The sequence below is a fragment of the Caenorhabditis remanei genome, chromosome III (genome assembly GCF_010183535.1).
Source record: "Caenorhabditis remanei strain PX506 chromosome III, whole genome shotgun sequence".
Classification (NCBI taxonomy): domain Eukaryota; kingdom Metazoa; phylum Nematoda; class Chromadorea; order Rhabditida; family Rhabditidae; genus Caenorhabditis; species Caenorhabditis remanei.
Window position 1 is genome coordinate 17,410,498 of NC_071330.1, and position 18,319 is coordinate 17,428,816.

The window sequence follows — 18,319 nt, forward strand, 5'->3', positions numbered from 1 at the left end:
ATCGACGATTATCGATAATCGTCGACCGACTATCGATAATCGCCGGTCGATAAATTATCGATAATCACCAGTGATCATGATCGTCGATAGTCATCGATAATTTTGAGGCGATAATCATGACTTTTTGTTTATCGTCGAGTCGCGATTCATTTTCTAGTCATCGACTCGACCACCTATCGACTGTGATCTATCAATTTTCGATTCAAAAATCATCGAAAATTTGGTCGACACGTTACTCTACTCGTCATTCAAACGTATCAATTTGCCTTCTGCAAGAAAAAATGAGATTAATTAGGAAAGAGAAAAAGGAGAGAAAATTTGCTCGTTTCGACCATGACATCAGACGAGACTCAAGAATAGTAAAGCTTCAGGGAAGGTTTGGTCTCATCAGTGATGCCCTTCCCTGACTTCAGAAGCAAAAAACAGCATTTTTCTCTTTGAAAAAAGAGGAGAATATTGGCTCAAACCGTTTGGAAAGCAGAATATTGAATACTGGGTGTTTCTGGCTATCATATTTTACAAGAATTCTAGTCAAACAACCAGAAGTTGTCGTCACAATTATAGATTCATCAGATGAAATTACTGGCCCAATTCAACGTATTTTTTACTTCAACTTTCAGTTATTCTACCTCAGAATCGATTGCGTAAAAGTAACCGTTTTCTGTTGTATAGTAAATTAGTTTTCCATCCTAAGCACATTATGATCGTATTACACAATCTTCTTCGTAATTTTGGGTTTTGAAAAGTTCACCAGAATCAGCCTCAGAAAATATAGTCCATTTTTCTTGGAACCTGAAAAATAAATATTTTAATGGGCGTGGTTCGGAATAATGTCTTAATGTCATGATCGTCAAGGGATTACAAATCATTTGAAAATGACCAATAACTATAAAATTCTTCACTGAAATCGGTTTACAATCAAATCGAACCCCACAGTTAGTTCTTCATAAACAGTCATCAGTCAGTGAATTGATTGCAACAATAATTCCAGAATGAGAAGCGCAAATACTAGATCGACGCTGCAAAAATTACAAAATAGAGATTTTCAGGTAACTGTAGATCACTTCAACACTGGAAATCCCCATCAATGCATTTACAGAAATCCAATTCATTCTCGGTTGTCGTCTTTTTAAGACTTTGACTGTGATTATTTCCGATTCTTCATGATTCAATTCTTTCAACTTTTCTGATTCAAACTTATTCAAAAAGCTTCGAATTGTTATTTTATCATTCAAAATTTCTCTCTTTGCAACTTCTTGAATTTCTCCAAATGATATAGATAACTCTGCCGCTATCAATGAATTGACTCCTATTGACACGAAGCTCTGACCCAAAACGTTTTCCAGATCGATTCCCAGTCTCTTTTTCAGAAATGTCTGAATTATACTGGAGGTGTCTTTCGTGAAGTGATTATTACTAATTCTTCTCAATTCATTCTCATCCACTTTTCCACTCGAATTTATCGGAAGACTTGCCACGTGAATAACAGAAACAATGCCATTATTTTTCTATCAGCTTTCACATTATACCACTCATCCACGGCGGATTGGAGATCGAGAACGCCCGCCGCGAACCCGACCATTTTCACGACGACGTGGAGAGCGAGAACGTGAGCGTGATGACGAGGACGAGCTTGAAGAGCGGGAGCCTGATGAGCTGCTTCTGAAATCGTTAGAAAAATTATGAAAATGAAAAGCAAATCAATAAAATTACCCCGAAGAAGATGATCCTGAACTGCTAGAGGAACTACTCGACGAAGAACGTCCTCTCTTCTTGCTTGCCTCCGACTTTTCGACCATTCTGTAAGAAAAACGTTTAAATGAGAATACAGAATAATAAAATTTAAGTTAAAAGAGTAAAAGAATACATTTTTTGCAAAGAAAATACACATTTTCTACTACTCCTACTAGTCTAAGCGATTTTATGTGATTTTCAACGAAAATTGAAGAGTTTAAAAGAATTTAATTTATAATTTTTGATAGTTTTCAACTATACAACACATAATTTGAACAAGACAACACTGAAATATACAAGAAGCTTAAGAAATCTATAAAATAAAAGAAGTTTCCGAAGAGACGCTGGCCAGCTGGTGGAATAAAAGGCCTTTAAAGGTAATACGAATTTGACAACGACACTCCGCTATCCCGCATCGTGTGCTGTTTAACTCAGACTTGCAAAATATCGGCCGGGCCGGGCCGGTAGAGAAAGTTGCCGGCCCGGCCCGGCCCGGTCGGCCCGGAGTCAAAAAATGAGCACAATTTTTTCACAAAATTTTTCGAAATTTTTTGAAATTTTCATCAAAAATAGTCAAAAATCCTATGTACACTCGAGTTTTATCGATATGTAAAAACATAGTCGAAAATTCGACTTTTTTGCGAAAAAATCAAAAAATTTTCAAAAAAATTCAAATTTTTTTTGTACTGTGACCCGGGCCGACCGGGCCGGGCCGGGCCAGGCCGGGCCGGGCCGGGCCGGGCCGGGCCGGGCCGGGCCGGTGAAAATTCTCAAATCGGCCCGGCCCGGCCCGGCCCGGCCCGGCCCGTTGCAAGTATGGTTTAACTCACTCATTTCACCCGCGTCTCTTCGAATACATCTTCTATTATATAGATTTCTTGTATATTTCAGTGTTGTCTTGTTCAAATTATGTGTTGTATAGTTGAAAACTATCAAATTGTAAATTAAATTGCTCTCAAACTCTTCAATTTTCGTTGAAAATCACATAAAATCGCTTAGACTAGTAGGAGTAGTAGAAAATGTGTATTTTCTTTGCAAAAAATGTATTCTTTTACTCTTTTAACTTTAATTTTATTATTCTGTATTCTCATTTAAACGTTTTTCTTACAGAATGGTCGAAAAGTCGGAGGATAGCAAGAAGAGAGGACGTTCTTCGTCGAGTAGTTCCTCTAGCAGTTCAAGATTCTTCGGGGTAATTTTATTGGCTCCGGGACATTTCGCCACTAGACGTTTCGCCACCGGACGTTTCGCCACCAGACATTTCGCCACCGGACATTTCGCCACCAGACATTTCGCCACCAGACGTTTCGCCACCAAAAAATGGAGAATTTTCGAATTTCCGAAGTTTTATAGGGAAAAAAACATACCACTAGTACGCATTGATTATGCTAATTAAAGTGATGTGCTTTTTTCCCTATAAAGCTTCGGAAATTCTCCATTTTTTGGTGGCGAAACGTCCGGTGGCGAAATGTCTGGTGGCGAAACGTCCGGTGGCGAAACGTCTAGTGGCGAAATGTCCCGGAGCCATTTTATTGATTTGCTTTTCATTTTCACAATTTTTCTAACGATTTCAGAAACAGCTCATCAGGCTCCCTCTCTTCAAGCTCGTCCTCGTCATCACGTTCACGTTCCCGCTCTCCAGGTCGTCGTGAAAACGGTCGGGTTCGCGGCGGGCGTTCTCGATCTCCAATCCGCCGTGTCGGCTCTCCACCATGCGGAGCTCGTGAGGATCGCGGTGGAGGTCGTCCATCTCCATCGCCACCTCGTCGTGATCGAAGCAGAAGTGGTCCGAGGAGACGCTCGTCACCGAGAAGAGCCAGCCCGGCTCCAGCGAGATCCGCTAGTCCTATCAAGCGTGTCGTTATCAAGAATCTAAGCAGAAATGTTCTCCGTGCACATCTTGAAGAGATTTTCTCGATTTACGGAGCGATCACCAAAGTAGACTTGCCAGTGGATCGTAATCATCAGCATCTCCATCGTGGAATCGGATACATTGACTACGAGAGTGTAGAAGACGCAGAGAAGTCTATCAAGTATATGGATGGTGGTCAAGTCGATGGTCAAGTGATCCAAGTAGAGATGACGATTGGTGGTCGTGCGTATGTTCCAGGACAACGTCGTGTGTTTCCTTTCAGAAGACGAGCTTCTCCACCACCGAGAGACAGAAAATCGCCGATTCGACGTGGCGGAGGGTAAGAAATAAACAGAACGAAAAGGATATTAACTTCTGTTAGTGATAATTTCAGAGGAAGAAGTCCACCAACATTCCGCAGACGTTCACCAATGGCAGGAGGTCGTCGCTCACCAATGGGAGGACGTGGTTCTGGTGCCAACAATGCACCATTGGGTCCAAGCAGATTCCGTCGTGGAGGCAGTCGTTCTCGTTCGCCCGTCGGCAGAAGATCCCGCTCGTAACCTTGTTCGTTTTTATCCTTTGTCTGTTATCATTATTATCATACACAATTTTCCAAAAATTTAAACGCTTCGTCTTATTTCTCATCCAAAACCTCTTTCAGCTCCCATTGTACGCTGAGGACAATGCTCCAATCGCCCAGAAGTTCGTTCCAGAAGAGCCGCTGCCGCTTCAACGCGAGTTCGCCACCGTTCGTATCGCTTGTCAGTAGGAATACTCTCGTGTAGCTGTAAGTGAGCGTGGAGCCTAATAAGGAAACCAATTAACAATTCAGGAACGCTTCAAAGTGGTTGATTGTGCGATGAGTCAAACGAAGAAGGCGGCGACGAGATGTAATGAGTACCTCACTGAAGAGTGGACCGCCCTTCCGAAGGCCGCCGCTATCACCGTCGGTGGAAAAGATTGCTTGGTATACATTCCGAATGTTCCTACTACTAGTATTTTTTCGAAAAAGAAAAAATCGGTTCCAAAAAGTTCCGAATTTCGAAATTTTTAGTTTCGCATGAAATTTCAAAACTTATCAATAGAGCGCATTTGCGTCTGCAAAACTTCCTTTGTATAAAACAAATTAAAAAATGTTCAAAAAATGAAAATTTCATAAACCATCGATGAAATCCCATTTCAATTTTTCAAAAAAGATTATAAAGACGGTCGGTGCCGAGAAGTTCGATGAGAAGAGTTGCGAATTTCGAATGTTTGGTGTCGTGGGGGATGATGATGATAGGCGGAAAATGAGTGGTCAAATGAAGTTAGCACATGCAACAGCAACAGCAGCAACTGGAAGTATAGTTGGATAGTCTCGATGATGTCATATGGGGGGAAACTCACTCATCATTCTTTTGTCCGTTATTCGAAACGACGACTGTGGTGGGTCTGAAAACACGATGTGTCAGGAGATGAGGGAAAGTGCGCTCTGATGAGAATCTTATAGGTCAGAAAGCGCGCTCTACGGGAGAGAAGAAAACGGTAGATCGCACTTGGATAAGAAGCTAGCTTAGGCTATCTGATGGTATCTTACGGTAACTTACGGTACCTTAGACTATCTTACGGTATCTTACGGTATCAAAACTCACGGTTGTTGCACCACTGGTTGTGCCACCATAACCGGTTGAACCATTGGAGTGGCGACGACTGGAGCGGCACCGACTATCATTTTCTATTCGAGTGAATGGAAGAGAGAAGGATCCACGAGAAGAGATAATCGAAGAATACCTTCTGATTGATTATCGATTTTCTCTCGAAGGTCAAATTAATTTTTTATGAGGTCACGCCAGCGATTTTCGGAATTTCTAATTCTGTGATGACACACGTCGGCGTGAGAGAAGAAGGAAATGAATTCTTTCATTGGAATCAGAGCAAAAATTTGAGAAATCGTTGTCGCGGCGTCGGGAAAAGCTTATTTTGATAGGTTTTTAATGAAATTTCGATCTGAAAAGTGTTAAATATATTAGAAAAATGAATTCTCTTTCGATTTATATATAATTTATAACTAATTTCAAGCGAAAAATGCTCAAAAAAGACCAGGAACGAAAATTAATCGAAAAATAGTAGAAAATTCGCGATTTTGAAAAAATTTTCCACCAAAAAGACTGTAAATCAATGAAATATTCAATTTTCAGAATAAATGGACAACGAGACGAAAGGAAAAAGGTGAAGAAGCGAAGAAGAAATGGAATTAAATTGATTTTTTTTTTAATTCTTTTAAATTTAATAATAAAAATTGTTTCAATGACATGTACTGGTTTTTGTATGAATATATTGTTATTTGAGAGCACTCATTGAAAAAATTTGCTTGTATTTGCAGGAAATGATAGGTGAAATGAGGAAAAAGAAGTAATTTCAGTTTGGATTGTCGATTGTTGAGCATAAATCGAAGAATCCCGAAACACGTAAATTAGAACACGTGTCAAACACAAGTTTCAAAGTTCATTTGTCGTGGATTAGATCATTTTCATTCATTTTCAATAAATTTTCTTCTGGAAAATGGCCGACGCTGGAATAACTGAAAAAGGTAAGGTTTGGAGAAGAACGTGCTGTTCAGGCAGTTGGTTCCTAGAACAGCAAGTTGATAAAAACTGACAGAATATTCGCTCAGAAATTTCCAAATATCAATCAATCTTTTGCAGATCTCCACGCTCGTAATATTGCTCCGATTATGCCGGGCACTCTTGAAACTCGTGCACCAGAAGAAGACGATTCAGTTGTTGTGAGAACTGGAGTCCAAGTATGTGTCAACAACATTCTCCGAGATTTGAAGAATACGTCCTCTTACATCGAACAGCTCAACAAGCACGTGCAATCAAGTGATAAATGCAGGAACGAGTATTCAGTGCTGATTAACACGCACACAATGGGAGAAGCTATTGAGGAGCTCGTTTCGGAGCAGACTATCTACGGAGCGCCCATCTTCAACAATCCCAATGTTGTCAACTCAATGACTGTGTCGTGGAAAGTCAATGATCTTCTTGGAAAGAAGGTCGAAGAAGCCTCATCTCTTGCAAAGAGACAGAGTATTGCAAAGAAGGTGAGTTACCATGATGAATAGATCAATGATAATGATTGAAATTCAGATTGTTCCTTCTGATTCTACTCTCTCCATTACTGAAGCAACTAATCTCGACATAGGCGAAATGTGTAAAAACATTATCAAGCGGAATGCAAGTCTGAAATCTGGAGATTCATTCACACATTTCCAAGCGGATATCAGTTACCCGTCGTTTTTCAATCGCTGATTCTAATCCAACGCTTTCTATATTAACCTATCCTTTACTTGTCAACCATATAGAATAGATCTGAATAAAAGTAGACCCCCCTGACTTGCCCATTTTAAATCACATTCGTGTAGAAACTGTAGAACTTTCACTAGAAATCACATTGTTTATTACTTTTTAGTTTTCGATTGTCAGATCGAAGAAACCACAAAATATCTGGTGACAGGAGTGATCGATGAGACAGAGGAACATGGAAACCGAAATCCTGAACAATGGGATTATTTCCGTTGTTACTGAAAAAGAAATGTTATTAAAAAACACAAAATATTAAGTTAGATTTAAACTTTTCGATGACTGGAGAGGGTCCACTGCTGATGAGGCCGTGCCCATTACTCCAGAAAACTCTACATATATCTTATTTTGTCCAGTGGGAAACGGCCGAAACAAAGAAGTAACAAATATTTTTCTTTAAATATTAAAAAAACAGATAATTTGGGATAGACAGATTGTGGTTGATTGTGCAATGAGTCAAACGAAGAAGGCGGCGACGAGATGTAATGAGTACCTCACTGAAGAGTGGACCGCCCTTCCGAAAGCCACCGCTATCACCGTCGGTGGAAAAGATTGCTTGGTATAAATTCCTACTACTAGTATTTTTTCGAAAAAAGAAAAATTGGTTCCAAAATGTTCCGAATTTCGAAATTTCCGAAATTTTTAGTTTCGCATGAAATTTCAAAACTTATCAATAGAGCGCATTTGCCTCTGCAAAACTTCCTTTGTATAAAACAAATTTAAAAATGTTCAAAAAATGAAAATTTCATAAACCATCGATGAAATCCCATTTCAATTTCTCAAAAATTGATTAAAAAGACGGTCGGTGCCGAGAAGTTCGATGAGAAGAGTTGCGAATTTCGAATGTTTGGTGTCGTGGGGATGATGATGATAGGCGCAAAATGAGTGGTCAAATGAAGTTAGCACATGCAACAGCAACAGCAGCAACTGGAAGTATAGTTGTATTTATGGGTCGATGACGTCGGGAGAAACTTACTCATCATTCTTTTGTCCGTTATTCGAAACGACGACTGTGGTGGGTCTGGAATTACGATATGTCAGAAGGAAGGTCAGAAAGTGTGCTCTACGGGAGATCGCTTCATTTAGCCATAGAGCGCAAATGCTCAACAAAAGAGAACATCGGAGCGCACTTGGAAAGTACGCTATCTTACGGTATCTTACGGTTTCTTACGGTACCTCACGCTATCTTACGGTATCTTACGGTATCTTAGGCTATCTTTCGGTATCTTACGGTATCTTACGGTATCTTACGGTATCTTACGGTATCAAAACTCACGGTTGTTGCACCATTGGTTGTGCCACCATAACCGGTTGAACCATTGGAGTTGCGACGACTGGAGCAGCACCGACTATCATTTTCTATTCGAGTGAATGGAAGAGAGGAGGATCCACGAGAAGAGATAATCGAAGAATACTTTCTGATTGATTATCGATCGAAATTTATATTTTCTCGCGGAGGTCAAATTTGTTTTTATGGGGTCACGCCAGCGATTTTCGGAATTTCTAATTCTGTGATGGCACACGTCGGCGTGAGAAAATGTTTTGAGATTTTTCACGTCTTTGGTAGCTAGCAGACCAACGCCAGGAGCTAGCAGACCAATGTGGAGAATTAGCAGACCAACGGTGGATAGCTAGCAGACCAACGGTATGAGCTAGCAGACCAACGCCAGTAATTAGCAGATCAAAATGTATTTTTTGATTTTCGGCTTATTTTTCAGTTTTTAGGCGAAAAATGGCGAATTCCATTCAAAATTTCTCCGAACAGCTCTTCCTGAAGGTCTTCGGCATTAGCTGAATTTCAAACCACGCCAAAGGTGCGCCAGACATTGAAAGTGTATTTTTTCACAACATTTCTAAAGAGAGAGAGAGGGAAATTTACAAATGAGCATAAATATTTGAATTTGTTTTTAAAGTTTTGAGAAAAAATTTTGAATTTTGAAAAGACAGGGAGAAGATGTGGATGGATTTTAGAAGCGATTTTGAGGAGACGGGATTACTGTAGAAGAAACATATACGCTCCATTGAAGGAGTAAATTTGCCTCTCTCTCTTTAAAAGTTTGTGAAAAAAATACATTTTCTATGTCTGGCGCACATTTGTCGTGGTTTAGAAGAGCACCTTTTGCATGAAAATTTGTGCTGGCCTAGAATCTGACAACTCGGCCGTCGTGGGATTGTACCCTGCCGTCACAAATGCGAGTTTTTCCAGAAAAACAATTCAATAACATTCAAATTCCCTCTTCCCATATTATTACGGTAGCACTCGTTTCTAGACGTAGTCTGGGTTTTACCATTTCACAATTGCATGTGCTATAATGTGTGTGATGCACAGGAGAGACTTCCAGGTAACAAGGGAAGTTCATGACGAGGCGAGTCGAACTTTTTCTGAAAATTGGACCCCTGGTACTTTCGACCCTGCTGATTCCAGAACAGCAGGAAAAATCAGCGGAATGCTCATGTGGAAAGAGTTATGAGTCGTCAAACTTTTACTATTGCTAGGATAGTGTCCGATAGGTTGCGGGTTCGGTTCTCCCCATCGACAATTTTTTCGCATATTTGAATAACCATGTACGGATGTCGGATAGGCTGCAAAAGTCACTTTCTCGCGATTTTGAGTGGAGGTGGAGTTTGAGCGAAGACGATATTCCAAAATGTATGCTATTTTCAATATATTCTCTGATTTCAATTATAGCACATGCAATTGTGAAAGGGTAGAACCCAGACTACGTCTAGAAACGAGTGCTACCGTAATAATATGGGAAGAGGGAATTTGAATGTTATTGAATTGTTTTTCTGGAAAAACTCGCATTTGTGACGGCAGGGTACAATCCCACGACGGCCGAGTTGTCAGATTCTAGGCCAGCACAAATTTTCATGCAAAAGGTGCTCTTCTAAACCACGACAAATGTGCGCCAGACATAGAAAATGTATTTTTTTCACAAACTTTTAAAGAGAGAGAGGCAAATTTACTCCTTCAATGGAGCGTATATGTTTCTTCTACAGTAATCCCGTCTCCTCAAAATCGCTTCTAAAATCCATCCACATCTTCTCCCTGTCTTTTCAAAATTCAAAATTTTTTCTCAAAACTTTAAAAACAAATTCAAATATTTATGCTCATTTGTAAATTTCCCTCTCTCTCTCTTTAGAAATGTTGTGAAAAAATACACTTTCAATGTCTGGCGCACCTTTGGCGTGGTTTGAAATTCAGCTAATGCCGAAGACCTTCAGGAAGAGCTGTTCGGAGAAATTTTGAATGGAATTCGCCATTTTTCGCCTAAAAACTGAAAAATAAGCCGAAAATCAAAAAATACATTTTGATCTGCTAATTACTGGCGTTGGTCTGCTAGCTCATACCGTTGGTCTGCTAGCTATCCACCGTTGGTCTGCTAATTCTCCACATTGGTCTGCTAGCTCCTGGCGTTGGTCTGCTAGCTACCAAAGACGTGAAAAATCTCAAAACATTTTCTCACGCCGACGTGTGCCATCAGAGAATTAGAAATTCCGAAGATCGCTGGCGTGACCCCCCAAAAACAAATTTGACCTCCGCGAGAAAATATAAATTTCGATCGATAATCAATCAGAAAGTATTCTTCGATTATCTCTTCTCGTGGATCCTCCTCTCTTCCATTCACTCGAATAGAAAATGATAGTCGGTGCTGCTCCAGTCGTCGCAACTCCAATGGTTCAACCGGTTATGGTGGCACAACCAATGGTGCAACAACCGTGAGTTTTGATACCGTAAGATACCGTAAGATAGGTTAAGATACTGTAAGATGCCGTAAGATACCGTAGGATAGCCTAAGGTACCATAAAATACCGTATGATACCATCAGATAGCCTTAGATACTGTAAGATACTGATAGATTCTTATCTAAGTGCGATCTACCGTTTTCTTCTCTCCCATAGAGCGCGCTTTCTGGCCTGTAAGATTCATCACTTTATCATCACTTTTTTGCTGCTTTTTCTACGAATTTTTACGAAACAAAATGATTTTTTCCAGAAAATCGCCTCAGAGAATGCTTGAAACTCTGAAAACTAATCCGACGGCTCTTCGCGCGTGTATTTTCTACGAGTGTCGCCGTACCAAAAACGTCGAGGAGGCATTCAAAAACTTCTGCAAAACAGTCGGGAAGGATTTAATTGAATATGTCGATTTCGAGTACTGGTTCTATGGATTTTATCACGGAAATCTGGATATCGATCATGACAGAAGGTCAGTTTAGAAATAAATGCTGAAATATTGGAACTTCTGAATTTCAGTGCCGATCCGAAGCAGCTCTCTCTCACCGACTTGCCAAATGAAATACTCAACGAGATTTTCGGAAATCTGGATATTCTGGACAGGTTGGAAAACTCAATTCAGTCGAAAAATAGTTTATAAAAATGTCTTTGCAGGATCAATGTCCGAAAAGTTTCGAGAACGTTCGAACAAGTTGTCGACAGGGTCAAAGAAGAATTCGTGGATGTTTCAATTTATATTCGTAATAATCGAGAAATGGCAATTTCTCTTTGCAATCATACTGTTTTGAGAGACAAGAGGAGAGAGTGTGATTGCTACGATCAAATGGATTCTGAGACCAATATTTTTAACAATGAACTGAGTGCTCTGTCGGCAATTCTGACAAACTCGAAATCCCCAATCAGGGAGTTTCTTATTTCAATCGAGCGTCTCGACGAAAACAACGACATCATGCCGTATTTAATCGAATCACTTTCCAAAGACGTCAGTCCACAATTCTATGCAAAACGTGTTGAGCTACATATAGAAGACGATGATTATGTCATTAAAATTCTATCGCTATTCAAGCCTGGAGTACTCGAAGAATTTTCCCTGGATGAACCCCAACTCGACGACGATATGTTTGCTAAACTTTCCGAAACGGATCAATTCAAACAATTGAAACACTTTTCTTACTGAAAAAATAGTTTCGCCAGACATATAGATTTTATTTATTTTTCAAACAATTTTGTTATAAAGAGAGAGAGAGGCAAATTTACAAATGAGCATAAATATTTAAATGAAAAAATTGTATTTTTGGAAAACATTCAGAGTTTTGAAAAGACAGGGAGAAGATGTGGATGGATTTTCGAAAAGTTTGAGACCACCAGGAGACAATAGGGAAGGATTACTGTAGAAGAAGCATGTGCACTCCATTGAAGTGTCATAAGAGAAGCGGAATATTTGGAAGCATTTGAGAAAAAATTGAAAATTGGGAAAATATTCAAATTTAAGTAAAAGTAGACATCCGACGCTTAGACATCGGCTTCTTCGCTGCCTGCTCCGTCTGTTCGGTTGTCTGTTTGTCCGAGATCCCCAACCATTTTAATAGTCGTGTTGTGCCGGATATCGAGTGCTTCTTGTCCACTTTACAGTAGTCGCTGGATGTTGATCGTTGTGGACCACCGGTGGGCTCCTGGAAATTGGAAATATGGGTCTGCTTATGGGTCTGCTTAAGGTCTGCTTAACCAATTAACTTACACTTGGCTCCAACTCGAATCTCTCGGTACTCCCAGTCGAACTGCTATTCCGATGTGTCATACGAACTTGTAGATGTGGTACTGTACCGGAATGAACTGAGTGACGATGCTTTGTGGTTACCTGGAAAATTAGGACATTGAAGTGCTTAGAGAAATTTCTAATACTAAAAACTAAAAACTTTTACTAAAAATACTAAAGGATTTAAATAAAAACAGGTGTCTAACATTGATGGAAAATGTGAAAAATACAACAAGAAGCGCTCACAATAAGCAATTCGTCACCACTTTTACTCAGACTCATCGAACGAACTTTCAACGGCGGATTCGCCGTGATCTCCATGAATTGGGCGGCCGCGTCTTCGCTGAAAGAATTGGGAAAACTTTAATTGGGGGAATTTCTATTTGTGTCTGACAGTGTTCTAATCCTGCTTAAATCTATTTTTTCATAAAATCACAAATTTTACTATTTTGTCCCATTTTTGCCTCTGTTTTATTTTTATTTAAAGGTGAAGTCATATTTTTATTGCAGATTCCGATACCCCAGACAATTCTAAAAGGCTTAGCATTTTTGTCACTGTATTAGGTCCCTGTATTATTTTATGTCAGTGTAACATTAGAACGTCCGAGAGGACTACACGGAAAAACTCTTCCATTAAAGCTCATGAGAACGGGAATTCGAGCGTATGCATCGTCAATAATAAATGAATTTTCAGATGTATCAAAATCTGCAATATGGTTTTAGTCTTCCTATAACAACATTTAATATAGCTCAACCTTAGAGATATTTCGTTTTTTTTCAGCACGTTTTATGTTATGTCAAGATCTGTCGGTTTCTCTGGCACTCCAGATGCCCACTGTATCGAAATTTCGGATTGTTGTCTCTCAACCTTTTCAGATACGTCTCGTTTTTTAATTTTTCCGTGAAACTTGTCACACCCTATATCGTAAAACCTGTGAGGATACCTAGAGATGTCAGTGTATCTCTTTCTCCAGAAAACAATTTAAAAGTTGCCAACATTTATCGATTTCTCTTGAACTAGTTGTAGTAAATGTTGAAGCTGTAAAGTCAGATGATGCCTCAAACTCTTCAGTGGGTGTCCTTCTATTACACTGTTCACGGTACCTTGTAACCGTCCACCTTGCCATAAAACAACTTGGACAACATTACAGTAACCCTTAAAGGCACAGAGTCAAGTTGAACTTTCATAGCAATGAACCTGTTTCTTCGACAAGAAACTGACACACTGATTTCTTTCATTTTCAAAAAGTGCATGACGTGTCGCTTATGTTTTTCTTTTTTCTGTATTTCCAGCAGACTCTCGGGGGTTTCGAGTCCCCAGAGTCTTCAGAAACCTAGGCAAGACTTTCCCCCTATTATTTCCTCATTTTCAGGCAGCATGCCTAAAATAGAAAGAGACCTCGAAAATCTCGAATAAATTTGTCAAAAAAGAAAAAAAGAACACACACTTTATCTCGTTGACTAAAAAGCATTGTCAACATATTTTCTCTGGCCACTTAAGAGATCTTTGAGATCTCATTCGTAAGACAAAAAGAAGACATGACATGCTGCTTTTTGTCTTTTGAGTAAAAGAAAAGAAAAGAAGAGAAAGTTGCCAAAAGGGAAAATTCAATATTTAAGACTCAATTCCCTTAAGGGATGGGAGAGCGGCGGATATTGTGTGATCCCTTTGATTCTAGGTTTTGGGTAGAAAACAGTGACAAAGAATTATAATTGTTTTGTCCAAGTCATATACGTCAGGCGGCATGTAACTTTGCCAAATCGTGTTAGAGTGTATCAATATGATTCTAGTGAGTATAAGCACAACCGATATGTGTGTGTCTATTAGCTCAGCACTGCTCGTACAACTGCGCTTTATCGAAATCGCTTTTGGAAATGTCTCGTTTTCTCAAAGTGTTTCAATTTCGCACGCAATTTTCTGTGGTTACGGTAGAGCGTAGTAGTGAGAACAGTCTTGGCACCTTGAATAAGCATATCATCTTCAAAATCCACATCAACATAAAACTTCCAGATTCCTCCATCCCCTCTAAAAAGGACGTCCATTCATTCTTCCCAGTCAACAAAAAAAAAAGAGACGGAAGGGGAAACAAGACCCCATTGAAAAAGAAGATTGATGACACCTGATATATATGTTGTGTCTCCTTCATTCTGTTGTTCTGGAAAAGAGAAAAAACAAGAGAGCAATATGAAAATAAATGATGGAGAAGGAGATGGTCAGCTCTGATAAGGAACGCGTCAAAGGCGTGCCTGTTCAGCCGAGACTGTCGTGCCTTTGACGCGTTTTTCCAACTAGACTCTTCCCCCCACAATGATCCCTTTGATCCTGAGACTGACAACTTCTTTTCTCTTTCTTTTTTTCCATCCAGAAGAAGAAGAAGAACAAAACGAATTTGATGTGCACTTGACACCCATTTCCTTCTTTTTTCTTACTCTCTTTTGTAAGTCCAATGGTCACCAATTTGCTTCTCTCTCTTTGTTGCAATGCAAAAAGAATAGAAATATTTGTAAACTCAGTAACAAGTGGCTGGGAGGGAAAGAATAAGGAAGTTGTGAAGAGAGGTCACATGTGACATACTTAAGATAGGACACTACTTGTAGGTTTTTAGCATAATTGCAAAATTCCGGGCCAAAACGGGGCGTAACTCGCTTAAAACGCAATCGTATGAGCTGAAAAATATACGAAAATGTAGATCTTGGCGTGTTCTATGTCCCTGAGATACTACGGGCCGGTCTAGAATGAAATTTTGTTTTTTTTTCGGCCTGTGGCGTATTAACGACTTGCCAGGGATATTACCCAGCTAGGCTTGCTCATACTATTTTGGTAATTGTTGACTTTTGCTATTTCTGAAAACCTAGGTTTCAAGAGTCTTACTGACATAAACTTTTACAAGACTGCGCAAAACATTCTTCAGTTTTACTCAAAATCTTACATGTTTCTGATCAGAATAGGAGGGATGCTCAAGTGCATATAACGCAGTCTCTGAAAGACTCGATCAACGTGCACTCTAGGGCAAGATTTTTATAACAACAGATACCATCAGTAGCCCATATGCAGAAATTTGAACTTAGGCTCCGGGATATGGTAGTATTGTAGGTGGTCAAAGATGCAACATTTATATTTTTTAAAGTTTCGTTCTATGATCACCTACAATACTACCGTAACCCGGTGCCCAATTTCAAACTTCTGCAGATAGGTTACTTATGACCAATGGTACATGTTCATTATTCTTGTCTAGATCGGTCCTATCAGTTGGAAGGTCGAAACTATATGATTTCGAATTAATAAATTTCATGGATATCTTACATTTTTAGACAGCTGGTCTAGACGATAACGCCATTGGGATTAAAGTTGAGGTTATAAATCGGTTGTCAAGACTTCCTGTCTTTGAAAATATAACTTTCATGTTTTTGAGCAAAATCTGACTGTGCTAGAATAGGTTTTAGTGCTACGAGGTTTTAGGAATCCTGAACGTAAAAAGCATTTAGTGACTGGAAAATTTCTGGAATATAAGTTTCATACACTGTAACCGGAATTAAGAACGTCTACCCAATTTTGCATACAATTTAATTTTGTCGATTCAAAACATTCAGGTCTGCTCAGTGTTCCAAGCCACTCAGATTTGCATCGGTATTATCCATTAGACGGCACCTGACCGCTCACTGTGGGTCTCGTTGCGACTACCGTACTTTTAAAACGTTTTATAGGTAAAGTACGGTAGCTTGCCAATCTTTGATCGAGCTTACAGCCACCGTGTACCCCAGTTCTCGAATTCTCCGTCAAATCTTTCCCAAGTCCCCTAATATTTTTTGGACCCCACTCTCCCCCCTTGTCAGTGGTCTATGAAGTCGATGGTTGGGTGGCGCGAATTCTAAAAAAAGACACACTCTCTTCCACTTTTTACAAAAAAAGAGAAAGACAAAAAGAAAATTTTGGCTCCTCCGTGTCTTCTTCTTGTTTCCCCCCAATTCCCAGGCGACTTTCCATTGGAAAAGTTGATGTTTTAGATATGTAGACATACACGTCTTTGCCACATACATTCAGAACAATTTTTTTGATAAATCGAGAGCCGAGGCGCCCCGATCCTTTCGCCTGAAGGAGCTGAAGGAGCTGACGATAGGGGCGGAAGGAAAAAATAAGGGTTTTGGGTCTCGAGGGGAAAAGGGTTTCGGGGAAAAAAGAACTTGTGGGGTACTCAAATAGACCCAAGTTCGTTCAAGGAAATGGAGAGAAGTGTGATAAATCTTCGAGTTAGAAGAATATTCAGAGAAAAGGGGAAGCACATGGGGGAGTAGAACGTGATCGAGCACTTTTTAGTGGGGGTGGTGGTTACTGTATTTTTAGTTTGATCGAGGAAGGAAGGAACTAAGAAGGTCAGAGGGTCTCATGACAATAACCCGGACTTACAAAATCTCGGTCCGGTCCTGAATTTTTCGAAATGCTTATATTGATATTGACATAGTTGAAAATTCGGGAAGAAAATCAGATATTCCAAATTTCAAATATTTGTGATATTTTAAGATCAGTAAGTCAAGACGGTTAGAATGTGTATTTATATACCTTAGGGTCATGCAACGAATTCAAAAGCGCAGAGATCTTGAAATCGTCAATTCGAACCGCTTTGAATTGATAAGTTCAAAAAATTTAGTTTCAGGCAAAGAGTGTGAGAAAGTTACAGAATGTTCAGTTATCTCAAAATTGCTAAAATTCAAAAAACTTTACAAAAACTTGTTATAAAATGTCAAATTACAGATTTCTTATGAAACCTAACATCCTGTACCAACTGAGACATCCGTACAACAGACACACATTGGCAAAATCAATTTTCCCTCACAAGTCCCTATTTGCCTAGTAATTTTAAAATTAACGGTGTCTATAGATCCAACTTAGATTTCCATTTTTGTAGTTGACAACTTTTTTGTACGGACACTCCCTAGAGAGTTACAGCCGCCCAAAGTGAGATTACCTTGAAGTGAGCATCTTTGAGTAGGATGTAACCCTTCAGGGACCACCCGTACAAAAAAGTTGTCAACTACAAAAATGGAGATCTAGGTTGGTTTGGTTTACTACAAAATTTTGGACACTATACAGTAACCCGGGACGCCAAACCAAGATATCAAAGTTACCGTAAAATCTATAATAGAGGAGCACCTAGTGGTGCCTGTTCGAAGGGGTATATCTCGGTTCCCATCGTAAATATCAAAAAATAGCTTCCTGACAAAATATAGCTGGATACTTATAAAATATTTCTTCAGTTGGAACAAATTTGATAGCTCTCAAGGCAGGTGAGATACTGGGCACCAAACTTTTGCTACTACGGTAGTCATTTGAAAAAAAATTTCATAGTTTGTATTGGAGACAACCTCTCCCAATTTCTGTAATAATTGGATATCCGTACTCCTAGACACACTGACAGAGTCTTCCTCATAACTAACCACGCATTCCGATGCATCTGATTCCTCTGCATCTCAATACTGCGAAGACGTTCACGATGACGTTTCTCTTTTTCCTTTCGTTCGGCTTTCTGGAATACTTTTTCATATTTTTATATATTTTGCCTCTAGATTCTTCTTCTGGATTATTGTTACCCATTACTACTTTTTTATGTTGTTTTGTCTCTCTCTTCCTTCATCGTTCATCAATTTTTATGGCTCCTCGCCGCGCGCGGTCTATGGTAGATCAAAAAGCTTTTTTTCTCGTTCTCAAAGCCTCTTCCAATCCCAAAGAACTCCAATAATAATGCCTTCCTTCATAAATAAGGATAATCGGAGGAAACTTTTTTTGGCTCCAAAAAAATTTTTTTAGAGCCAAAAAAATTTACGAGCAACCGGAAAACTCGGAACCCCGTTGTATTTCAAAAAACGTCACTTTTTTCGGGGACTGGGATACAGAAAAAA

The 18,319-nt window shown here is 39.5% G+C and overlaps 4 protein-coding genes across 4 annotated transcripts; 1 reads left to right on the plus strand and 3 right to left on the minus strand.

The window, feature by feature from the left end:
• Nucleotides 1–1,459: 1,459 nt before the first annotated feature.
• GCK72_011824 (uncharacterized protein) lies at nucleotides 1,460–3,114 on the minus strand (the record flags this gene model as incomplete). Its single annotated transcript, XM_053728698.1, has 3 exons — nucleotides 1,460–1,662; nucleotides 1,714–1,800; nucleotides 3,102–3,114. The coding sequence occupies 3 exons, from the start codon at nucleotides 3,112–3,114 to the stop codon at nucleotides 1,460–1,462; spliced, it is 303 nt and encodes a 100-aa protein (XP_053588275.1).
• A 170-nt stretch (nucleotides 3,115–3,284) lies between these two features.
• On the minus strand, nucleotides 3,285–5,300 carry GCK72_011825 (uncharacterized protein; the record flags this gene model as incomplete). The annotated part of the gene is made up of 5 exons (XM_053728699.1): nucleotides 3,285–3,580; nucleotides 4,040–4,172; nucleotides 4,242–4,374; nucleotides 4,976–5,020; nucleotides 5,221–5,300. 5 exons carry the CDS (start codon nucleotides 5,298–5,300, stop codon nucleotides 3,285–3,287), a joined length of 687 nt encoding a protein of 228 aa, XP_053588276.1.
• Nucleotides 5,301–6,130: 830 nt separating this feature from the next.
• On the plus strand, nucleotides 6,131–6,879 carry GCK72_011826 (uncharacterized protein; the record flags this gene model as incomplete). The annotated part of the gene is made up of 3 exons (XM_053728700.1): nucleotides 6,131–6,158; nucleotides 6,274–6,671; nucleotides 6,718–6,879. 3 exons carry the CDS (start codon nucleotides 6,131–6,133, stop codon nucleotides 6,877–6,879), a joined length of 588 nt encoding a protein of 195 aa, XP_053588277.1.
• A 5,276-nt stretch (nucleotides 6,880–12,155) lies between these two features.
• On the minus strand, nucleotides 12,156–17,889 carry GCK72_011827 (uncharacterized protein; the record flags this gene model as incomplete). The annotated part of the gene is made up of 4 exons (XM_053728701.1): nucleotides 12,156–12,341; nucleotides 12,407–12,526; nucleotides 12,716–12,767; nucleotides 17,858–17,889. 4 exons carry the CDS (start codon nucleotides 17,887–17,889, stop codon nucleotides 12,156–12,158), a joined length of 390 nt encoding a protein of 129 aa, XP_053588278.1.
• Nucleotides 17,890–18,319: the final 430 nt, after the last annotated feature.